At 38.9% G+C, this 12269-nt stretch overlaps 1 protein-coding gene across 2 annotated transcripts in view; it reads right to left on the bottom strand.

Moving 5' to 3' along the window:
- slc33a2 (solute carrier family 33 member 2) overlaps positions 1-12269 on the bottom strand; it is a 112758-nt gene that overhangs the window by 89129 nt on the left and 11360 nt on the right. For both annotated transcript variants that reach the window (XM_078567153.1, XM_078567160.1), the window contains exon 3: positions 625-772. In XM_078567153.1, coding sequence (XP_078423279.1) covers positions 625-772 — 148 coding nt within the window. The remainder of the gene's footprint in view (positions 1-624; positions 773-12269) is intronic.

Here is a 12269-nt window from a genome sequence, read left to right as displayed (position 1 = left end):
AATAAATCAGTATAAAATGAAATTATCAAAAAAAATCAAGATTCTCATTAATTATACACTCTTCCAAAATTGCAACTTTCAATATAAACATCTTCAAAAACAGTCATTCATCCCTTCTAGACTTGAAGTCACAAGCTTCTAACACCACATTGGTAAGAACAAATTAGTGTTCTATTTGCGCTATGATATAAACATTCAATCGTAGGGGATCAGCAACCTGTGTAGTAAAATTGGATCTTGCTTTTGTGACATAAAAATCTAAGAATATTAAAGGCGTAAAAGACAATGAGCCATGATAAAATCATCCGCTGACAATGGCAGGGCGCCCTACTTTACTGGTCCACCTGTCTGTTTTCCCGCCTGCAGGTGGCTGATAAAATTCAGCCCATGGACTCTTGAGGCATCTGACCAAATTTTTTTTAAAGTATGGAGACATAACACGCTCCGTAATCTACCAAATACATTACATTTATAAAAAATTCCAAATGCCAAAAAAACCCAACATGGTATTTTGTTAACATTTATTACTTATTTAGTTTGAAGGTAAGTGACATCATATGCAGATAACAATGAGGTATTATTATTCTATGTCTACTCATGTATAAAATTAATCTATGAACTTACTTATACTTTGGCATTACTATGCCACCAAGGCATGATCCAAAAATAGAAAATCCCATCGCAACTATCCCATTCCAGAAGCCCAGCTCTGCCGCAGAAAAATTGTGTTCCAGTAAAAACAGTGGAAACATGTTCACAGCACCCTGTTCTCCTGAAAATAGAGAGCAAAATTGATGCAAAAGTCAATGTAATAATACGGTACTTTGACAACAACAAATGAGAATGTCTTGTGGTTTGAGTAAAAGTATTCTAATAACTTGAAACATTGGACAAACCAGGATCTTTGAATCCATTATTGCATTTAGATTGTGGACATGTTTTATTTCCTAATGAGATTTTTAAGGCATCTTTTTTGATTAAAACAGGGGTTATGGGTGGTGGGGGGAGGGAGGGTGATTATCTGAAGGGCACATCCAATCAAAACCTTCTTTTTCATTATCAAATAGAAAAAAACAACAGATGTTAGTGTGGCCAGCCTGTAGTTTCCACATTTGTATTCTCTGACTGTTCACAGATTCCTAGTTTGCTCTATTAGCCGTGATCTACCATCAACAATAATTACGGTTAGTGATCCTTATTTAAACTCTGCAAATCTGTCTCACAGACTTAAATAAAAATACTTGGAACAATTTAACTTCACAAAGAGAAATCAATGGATAGGTCATGGACACCTGTGAGGTGTTAACAGCTCCTTATAACAAGTGCAAAGTTATTTTTATTTTCTATGCAATTTTTGTGAATTTTACGCACATCGAAACAAAGGATCATATTGCTAAACAGAACAATGCCACATCTGGGCATGCAGCATCAACATCAAGCATCCACAAATAAAGTTTTAATTCACTGCAGCCTTAGAAAAAAATGCCCTATTGTGATGTGACATTTTCCATTTCAATTATATTTGCTTTTATAGGATAAGGAGTTTGTAGAACTTATATCACAGCTAGTGTAACATTAAATCAGTATAAAATGAAATTATCAAAAAATTAAGGTTATCATTAATTACGCTCTCTTCCAAAATTGCAACTTTCAATATAAACACCATCAAAAACAATCAATCAATCACTGATAACTCATCCCTTCTTGACTTGGAGTCACAAACGTCTACCACCACATTGGTAAGAATAAGTTAGTGTTCTATTTGTGCTATTATATAAATGTTCAATCATAGGGGATCATAGTTCTCATAGTTACTCACTTTGGTCAAAAGGATAGGAAAGCAGAATTTTTTTTTAAAGTTTGAAATTTGTATGTGTTAGTGTTCAAAGAGACTTAGGTACACTTGTACAATGAACACAGTAAGTTAGCATGCAGGTGCAGTGAGCAATTAGGGATACCAGTGACATTTTGGCCTTTATTACAAGGGGATTGGAGTACAAGGATAAAGAAGTCTTGCTACAATTGTACAACATTTTGGTGAGACCACATCTGGAGTACTTTGTACAGTTTTTGTCTCTATATTTAAGAAAGTATATACTTGCATTGGAGGTGGTACAGTGAAGTTTCACTAAATTGGTCCCTGGGGTGAAGGGATAAGAGACTAAGTAAATTGGGCTTATATTCTCTGGAGGTTCGAAAAATAAGAGGCGATCTCATTGAAACCTACAAAATTCTGAAGGGGCTTGATAGGATAGATGCTGAAAGATTGTTTCTGCAGGCTGGGGAGTCTAAAATATAGGAGGCACAGTTTCAAGATAAGGAGCCAATCATTTAGGACTCATGAGGAGAAATTACTTCACTCAAAGGGTTGTGAATCTTTGGAATTCTCTACCCCAGAGGGTTGTGAATGCTCCATTGTTGAATGCAATTAAGGCTGGGATAGACAGATTATTGGTCTCTCAGGGAATTAAGGGATATGGGGAGCAGGCAGGAAAATGGAATTGAAGCCCAAAATCAGCCATGATGGTATTGAATGGCGGAGCAGGCAGGACCTGCTCCTGCTCCTATTTCTTGTGTTCTTGTATTCTTTGTAGTACAATTGAATGTTGCTTTTGTGACATAAAAACACAAGAATTTTAAAAGAGTAAAAAAGACAATAAGCCATGATAAAATCATCCTGTTCTGATGGATCAACCCCACCTTGATCCTTTCTCAGCAACTCTCCAACTCTTTTTCCAGAAAGATATCAGTAATTGTTTCTTGAACCATTCACATTGTTCAAGTTAAATGGTTCAAATTCCATCAGACTCCTCCTATTTCTAACTTACTATTTTCACCAAAAAAATCCCTGTTATTTGAACGCTTCATCGTAATGAACTCTCAATCTTTTTCAGGATCTTGAAATTCTCCCACTTTACTGTCGCAATACAACACTTGATGCAGATTAAAATATGATATGAGCATTAACATGGCTAAATCATGACACCACAAAGATCAGTATATTTTATGTGCAGTCCATTGACGCAGTTCTAGGTTACTAAATTTTACTATAACTACCACAATAGTAATTTCATTATAACATCCTTAAGGTAAGTACATATGTGGACGCAAACATGTTGCTAAGTATTATTTGCTGGTAGATCGCAACTGTATGTTGAGGATAAAGTAAAAACCTACTCCTAAAATTTCCTTAAATGCTGGCAATTTTGTAAATGTAGTAATCCAGACAGATTACCTGATGGGAGACTATTTTTAGTAATCCATCTGGTGCTGGTGTAATTGTGGATTTTTGGATTACTGCTAAATTCTGGCCCCATTGGTCACTGAAGCCGCAATTGGGACTTGTAACATGGTACTACGATACAGTACATTAACTGTGCGACAGACATAAAGAAAAAGTAATCCCTGCACAGTAATCCCCTTCTGGTACTTTACTCTTATTATGGTCTAATGATGGAAAATTACTTCACTCAACTAAGATTTACTGTAATCAGTTTCTGTGTATTTCACTGTTACACATTATTCTCGGAAGCAGATTAGCCAGTCACACCTCTTTAAATCTTCTCTCAAATACATTACATTCTTTATTAATACCAATGCTGGGACAAAATAATTTTTTCTGTGTCATAATAGCCTCCCCTAGTGGACCTGCAGTGAATTTCATGCTTTGGTTTTAACCGCACGTATTAGACCTCATTTTTCAATGTCATATTTGCAACAATTTTGGGACAAATGTAATATCAAAAAGCAAGTGCCGATTTGAAATACTATTCCACTCTTAAATATCATAGAAAGAGTGATGCATTGGATTGTCAGTATACTTGTATTTAGTTCTGGCTGTAACAGCCATGAGTTAACACAGTTCCCCAAGATCTGCTGTACCTGTATTATAACATTATGAAGCACATCACAATTTCCACTGACCTATCAATGTCAATTAGACTCTCCAAGTGGATAATGTCCCAGTGGCAAACAGTAATTTTTTTGGCTAGATTGTGCTGGCTACTAACACTGGGTGCACGATCTCAGGCTTAATCATGTGTTCAGTAAACACATGCCTGCAATTAAATAGTGGGGTTATGAACTTTAGAAGAATAAGATGTATTCAGATCATTCAGTCATAACAACTTAAGCAGAGGTAAGATTGATTTGTAATGTCACATTCCCCATCCACCCTGGAGTCAGAATTTAGAGCAAAAGGCATATCAGAATTTGCTGGAACAGGAAGTTAGACTTCATCATATTTCAGCTCGAAGTTGGGTGAACAGGGTTGAAAGAGCAAGTGCTCTTCTTATTGGATGAGAAGAACTTGGGGATAAAATGGAGAGGGATATATGAGAAACTAAGAAGGGGCCAAGGAAACTAATAAGGGGCCAAGGCTAGAGTAGGAGGAAGTCTGGAAAAGTTGGTTTAGCTTGTGAGCAAGGGCTGGGGGAGTGGGGGTGTGAGAAGAAACAGCAGAGACTGTTGAATTGATGGTTTTAATCCATGAGCTCCTCACACTTGTAGAGGTGAGGGTAAAGGAAGAGGAGTTTTAAGTAGATAACTGGGAATAGAAAACAGGAGCCGGGAGCTATATTTTCCCCTTTAGATACTCAGGTAGTAGTGAGATCAGTAAGTGGACATTGATTATTTCTTAGCGGACAATACCTTACAACTATTTATATCCTGCATCTGTTTCCCTTAACTTGACCTGCCTCATTAATTTGGACACAATGTCATTAATCTGAATTGTTAACTCTTTTTCTCTCTCCACAGAGGCTCCTGACATGCTGAGTATTTCCAGCATTTTCTATTTTTATTTCAGATTTACAACATCTGCATATTTTGCTTTTATTTACCTTAGTTTGGTATAAATTGCAAACCTGACCACTTTGCATTAAGTTTCAGTTTGGACCCTCACTCTGGTTTCAGACTGCGAATTAAGTCAGTTTACAACAAAACTAAGGTTGTATTGCAAATGTACTCTAAAACAGTGGTTCTCAAACTTTATTGATTGTAGGACTCCTTTTCAAATGGATTGGTAATTACGGACACCCAAGCAAAATTATAATACTATGTAATATATTAAAGTGCTGCTTTTGAAGAGCGTTTTAATCATCCTTATAAGAAAACAGGTATTTAGTGTAGCAATTTGAGGACAATTAAACTGATAAACGCAGTGATGAGACAGACCAGACAAACCAGAGGTAAAAAGGAAACTTGTAACTCGACTAACATTCTAGTGCTTGCCAACCGAACTGCTTTTAATGTGATTAAAGATTGGGTATGTATGCCATTAACAGGCTATCAGTTCACAGATCACATCCAATACAAACAGCTATTTGCCAAATCAGTATTAATAGCAGTCTCACTATATTTAGATGTCTAATAGGCTCAAAGCAGGTTATTAATCTATTTATTCAAAAAAAGCATTCCCATAAACAAATGAGTTTTCATCCCTCCAATTCCATTAGAAAGTATTCATTGAACATTACATTCTTGGGAATATTTTACAGATCTGCGCAAATCTAGCCCAATTTCTCAATTTTATTTAATCACTCAAGGAATTTACAGTATTGGAACATAGTGGAAAATTTATGTGAATCAAAGTGACACGGTTAAAAGAATCAAACCAACAAGAGATTAATATATACAGAAAATGCATAGCAGGACAGGCAGCATTATAATGGCACTTCTCACATCTTGAGTCCAAATTGAACACATCCTATCATAGCAGCAGTTGGCCTCCCACCTCCCATTAAAAGGTGAAAATTACTGCGCAAAACCATGGCAGCCATCATTGTGAAGGAGGCTGAGTACTCAGGAGCCTCAGAGGTGGCCATCTTGTTAGCTACTTGTGCAGGGCTAACAATAATTTCCATTAATTTATACAACCCAATGGTCTGTCTTTTTTTTCTTCCTTTTTTTCCCCCTCCTTGTGCTTTTCTCTCTCTCACCCATTAGAAAACCACTGCCCTGAAAGATCCCCCAGCATTGATCCTTAAGGTACTCCATGCAGAATTTCCTGTACCCTGTTATCCTCTAGAACGTATCATGGCTACATTTTTTCTGGCCAGTTTCTTATCCATTTCTGAATTTTACCCAAAATTCCCAGATTTCAGAATATGGTTTGAGTAAATGAAGAAGTTGGCAGTCCAGTGCAGCACATTGGGGTTTATAACCACTTCATATGTCATCTCCTCCACAAGATTAATGTGGTAGCTAGGGTAAGATCTTCCCATTCTGAAGTTATTAGACTATTAGCAATAATCCTCAAGATTGCTCCTAATATCTGAAGCCATTATTCTTCCTCTCATTGTCAGCTGTGACTCAGCTGGTAGCACCCCTTGCCTCTGAATCAGAAGGTTGTGGGTTCAAGTCCCATTCCAGAGACTTGAACACAAAAAAACCTAGCATCTCACTGCCATTTGTGGAATCATGTGCACAATAAGGCCCAGTAGTTACTTTAAAGTAATTAATACTATGCAAAATATTTTGAGACATTTTTGAGAGACTTGATAAGTGTAAAACAAATGTACATCTTTCTCCTTTCATTGTTATTAAATTTACATGTTAATTTTATCCTAATATTTCATCCAGTATCCTGAAAATATCTGACCTTGCACCACTTGCCATGTTGAAAACAGAGTGCCAAGCATGAGTAAATTTATTTACCAGACAGTAAAATTGGATTGTGTGACCTTTAATTGAAGTTGTCATGTTCTGTTATTTTAACAGTGCCACATCAATAATGTTTGGATGCTAGCTATTGATTTAGTCTGGATCAGAAATAAATACCTGAAATCAAAGTTCCCTTCTGGAGTTAAGTGTGATGTCAGAATTTTTTTTAAAGGGGATGTGTCAATTTTCTCCATTATATTGTTTTTATATTCCTTCACATCATACTTTGGGAATTTACCAGTGTGGTAAATCTGGTGCAGCCTAAAATCACCAGCAATATTAATGAAACTAAAAAGCATCCAAATTTCTAACTGTAACAAAAACAGCACTAAAATAATTCCGCAATTTTTTAACAAAAAGGAAAGATAAATTAAATTCCTGTTCAAAACTGTCCACTAAGGTTTGAGGTGCTGCAAGAGCAACATCGCCTCCACGGTTCCAATTTTTTGGTGGAAATAAATAGATGTCAGGGCAACTAAGAGCAACACAATTCAATGCCTCAAAAACTAAAGCAGGTTCTTATTTAATGTATGACTATCTAGCGATTTGCATGAAGTCGTGATAAGGGGCCATCCAAAATTATCACTTTTATTCAGTGTGCGGAATGTTTCTTCACAGTTTGATGAACTGTGTAATGAAAGGACAACACAGACCCCTTCCAATTACTTGAAACACAAATCCGTCAGCAGATTTAAAATTACTTATGTTAAACAGTAAGGCTTATAGAGTTATCCATAAGCCTTAACTGGGGTCTGGGCCTTCTAGGCTCTGTTCGGCTGTTCAGAAACTAAGAGGTTTTCTTCTCTGTAAATGTTGTGCTCATTAGGGGATGTCAGTGAAGGGGAATGAAACACAATCTCATTTTAGTATACGGTGTTAGAATGACGACTTCCAGGTTAGGTGTAAAAGAAAGATATATGGCACCCTTCACATTTTCTGCCAATTCATTACATGCAGTCACTGCTGCTACACAGGAAAACATGCTAACCAAACAGTACACAGCAAGATTCTACAAAGAGTAACGAGATAAAGGACAGGTTAATCTATTTTTGGGAACATTAGTTAAATGATGATAATTAGCCATGACACTGGAGATCTCGCTGCTCTGGAAATAGATCTACAGGATTTTCTGCATCCAACAGACATACCTTAGTTTAACATCCCATCCTAAAGGTGAATAGAGCATGAATAAATACAGTGCTAATCTTCCTACCTCTGCTCAGCAATGTTTTCAGAAACAATGGGCAAGATTTTCCCCCCCGTCGGGGGCGAAGTTGACGTGCGGGTGCACACAGGGGTGCCTCTGATCGGCGCCCCCGATCGGGTGTGGGGCGCCATTTTACATGGGTGGGCCTTAATTGTGCGGGTGGGGGGAATCCCTAAACCTGAGAGTGTGCTCTTTCGCACACGCGCACGAAAGAGCGCACTCATCTCCCTGAGGCTAACTGCTGCCTCAGGGAGATTGCCTCTACTGTCAAAAATATTAAAAATAGAAAAAAAAAATCCCTGACATGTCCCCTTACGTGACACTGTCACATGAGTTGGGACATGTCCATAAGTTTTTAAAAACACTTTAATCAAATTTTTAAAAACCTACATGAAACCTCATCCTGTCCGTGGATGAGGTTTCATGCTTTTTCTAATTCCCGTCAGGGCTCCTGGCCTGCCCGCCAGCCTTAAGGTTGGATGGGCAAGTCTGTTAATTAGTTTAGTGACTCTGTCAATGGCCTCAATTGGCCATTGACAGGTCGGCAGGTGCGCAGCTGATTTTGCTGCGCCCCCACCTACCTGAAAATTTAAATGGGGCGCAGTGAACTCGGGAGTTCCGCCCGACGTCACCGCGCGTCATTTTACGCATCGGCGAGCGGGGGGCGGGGCCCGCTCGCCGACGGGAAAATCCTGCCCAATGATGTAAATGCAACACAGAATGAAGAAATATAGAGAAAAAAGATGAACAGCCTGAGAAAAATGGTTTGGTCTTAAAATCAAGCTACAGAAACTGTATTAGTGATCACAAAATTCAGATTCACTGCCAATCCTGCCAGTTTAAGTATTAGAAATGCATAAAACCCCATAACAAATTATAGACAGAAGTGGAATCTCCCATCCTACATGTCACTTCTGACTTCAGAATAAAAGCACAGTACCGTGGATGCTGGGGTATTCTAAGACAAAAACAGAAAATATTTAGAAACACTCAGCAAATCCAGCAGCATCTGTCGCAAAACAGGGTTAATGATTCAGCTGGACGACTTTTCATCAGAATTGGAAGAGGTTAGAAATGAACAGTATGTAAGCAAATGCAAAGCCAGAATAAATGGGGAGGAGCTGAGAGGCAGGCATAAAGGAAAATAACAAAAGGGAGCAGTCTGTAATAGGGTGAAGGCAGCAGTGGTTAAATGATATCTTTCAGTTTTGTTGAAAGATTATCACCTGGAAATTTAACTCTGTTTCTCTCTCCACAGTTGCTACCTGGCCAGCTGAATACTGCCAGCATTTTCTGTTTTTATGGCTACCTTGGCTACTAGCCTTGAATTGCACTACTTTTAAAGGGGCATATAAAATAAGAGTAACATAGCATACTGAAGTTGAAAACATTTTTAGGTTGGGAGGATTGAATCAAGAGCACTCTTGGTACTAATCTGAACACTTAGACTGGCCCCTTAAAATAATTGTATATTATTGTCCATAAATGCAGAATCTAGTCTTGAATATTGTATTACACTGAAATTTCTAGTATTTGCTGGAGATGACCATGGACTTGACCTTAAGTAACTTTGTTCAGTTGGTACAAAGTAGGAACTGTAAGAGTATTGCAGTCATGATTTTTGAACACCATTTTTTTTACCTTTCGTGAAGACAAAAATTGGTTAATCACCAGTCTACAGGGAGGCTTCATCCTGAGCTAAGGATATTGTCAAATGGCTTTTTATTATACATTTCTTGTTTATATTTGGTTGAAATGAATTATATTTGTTTTGTGTGACTGCAGTTTGCTTTTGATTTGTAAATTAGGAATGAGCTGATGAAAAACGCATTAACTTTATTGCTGACTGATTCAGTGGGCATCCTTAAAGTTGCCTATTGTTATTGAAGGGCCCAGCAATTTGAGGATGCCACCTCTTGCCAGCTTATAACTCACACCACTTAACATCTACAGCACTATTTGTAGTGTAGACCCAACATATGCAGGACAGAAACTGCACATACACAGTTAAATCATGTTAAGTTTATCATACCACTGTACTGAAGGCAGCTGACAGACAAAATCACTTTTTTTATATATATCTATGACTATTAGCTCAGCAACTGGAAACCAGAAATACAATGAAATTAGAATCTGGGACTACCTTCATTAATGCCAAATTCCTACTCTTCAACATATATTTCTCACATATTCCACCAGAGGGTCTTGGATAAGACTGAACCAAAAGTATACCACCAGAGGGAGCAAACGCACACATCATAAACAAAGCTATGAATCTCCTATCCCACCAGAGGGAGCTCTGCAGCAAACACTGTTCATTCTTATTATTGTTAATTCAGTTCCTCTGTAAACATGAGCTCAACCAAACTCTATTGCCCCTATCCTAACTCACACTGTTCTGTTCACTCATCACCCCTGTTCGCACAGTCCTAGACTGGCTCCCAGTCTCCATTTTAACATTTTCAGCTTTGTTTTCAAATCCCTCCATCACTTGGCTCCTCCCGTAACCACTTCCAGTACTACAGCCAACCAAGGTACCTGCACTTATCCAATGCTGGTCTCTTGCACATCTCCGATTCTCATCACTCCACCTTTTGTGGCCTTGCTTTCAGCTGCCGAGGCCCTAAGTTCTGGAATTCCCTCCCTAACCCTCTCTGCTTCTCTCTATCTCTCTATCCCTTTAAGATATTTCTTAAAATCTTTCTCTTTGACCAAGTTTTTGATAATCTTTTCTGATATCTCCTAATGTGGCTCAGTGTCAAACTTTGCTTAGTAACATTTCTGTGAAGTACCTTGGGACATTTTGCTACTTTAAAGACATGATATAAATGCAAGTTGTTGCTGTTCCCAAAAAAATATTTTCCAAACTGTATCAACATTAATATAGTTGTTTGGTAGTTCAGAACTTGAGTATTGCTGGAAAAGAGGCTTTTTTTGTTGAAGCTTTTTTTCTTGCACTCATCAGGGCAATTCACAAGAAACTACCAATGTCAGGGGAAATAATATATTTATACTGTATGAGAAGAGAGTGCTGATTGGTTGACAAGTAGACTCTGATTGGTAGAGGCATTGCCAAGAAGAATGTACCAGTTGATTGTGACTGACCATTAACTGCCAAGCATTGTTTGAAATTTAAACTAGACAGCTTGACTCTGATTGGTCAAGACATTGCCCTGGGGAATGAACCAGTGAATGGCTATCACTTATTTTGTTTAGCTGAAACAGGTGCAATGTGTGTACATGTTCTTTCTTTCTGCAAAGAACAGGGCCCTGTGTATTAATATATGTAGCTTTCAGTATACACAAATGTGCCACACTGTGAGCCCGACTGACAATCTTAAATTGGCTGTCAGTGTAATTCTTAGCACACTGAGGATTATATAGCAAATGTTGTCCAATCACGGAATCACATCTCATGTTGGACACTGTGCTTTGAGTTTTGCAAGCATAGGCTGATTGGGTACAGTCCATTATTTTGCCTGTTGCGAACAGCGGAAAGGACATGCTATTTGATGTAATCTGCCAGTCTCTGGGACATACAGCCTAAATACCTAGCATCACACTGGCAATGAAATTCATACACCACATTACTCATTTGTGTGATAGGCAGCATCCCGTTAGTGGCGAACATCACTCATGTTGCTATTGCATAATAGTGGCATGAAACAGCTAGCTTCACCTGTTGCTCAGATTTTTGAGATACCTTGCCCTTCCAGGGTAATCTGAGTTAGACTGAGCACTTTTCAGGGCCAAAAGTGATGGACTTGGGCCCATCCCCTGTATTCCTCTCCCTGTGACTACCATCCCGCAAATCAACACCGCACCACTGACCTCCCACGCCTTCCCACATTACTTACCAGTGGCCTGGCTCGCTCTGTAATCCTGGGCCTCTGCTGCTTGTCCTTCCAACAGCAGCTACAGCCTCCCTAGTGGTGCTACTAGCACAAGGGCTGCCAGCCTCTGATTGGCTGGCAGCTCTCAGTGGGTGGGATATCCACTCCCCAGGGTCCTGATTCAAGGGGATGGCTCAGCGTTGGCTTCCCCACTGCCTGATTGGCTTCTAGTTTGACAGGCCTTCCCAAAAAGAGGCAGCACAGGTTTCTTGCTGGCTCTTCAGCCAGCGGGCGTGAGACTAGAAGCCTCAACAAGATTCCACCCATGGTCTACCATAGGGGTTGAGCTGGATTTTTTGCTGTAAACTGGGGAAGGATTTTTCGGCCCCAGTGGATGCAAAGTGCAGAAGCAGGCAGGTGTGAAAATTAGCGCTCCCTGACGGTGTGCCAGTTTGACATTGCCATTTCTGCCGCTGGCGATTTTGATCAGAATGTGGCAAGGTAGGACCTGGCAACCCACCCGATTTGGATAACCGGTCAACTGATTTGTTAACAAGCTCATTGTC

Source organism: Cetorhinus maximus, chromosome 2 (assembly GCF_964194155.1).
Source record: "Cetorhinus maximus chromosome 2, sCetMax3.hap1.1, whole genome shotgun sequence".
Lineage (NCBI taxonomy): Eukaryota > Metazoa > Chordata > Chondrichthyes > Lamniformes > Cetorhinidae > Cetorhinus > Cetorhinus maximus.
This window is presented reverse-complemented; position numbering and strand designations above follow the sequence as displayed.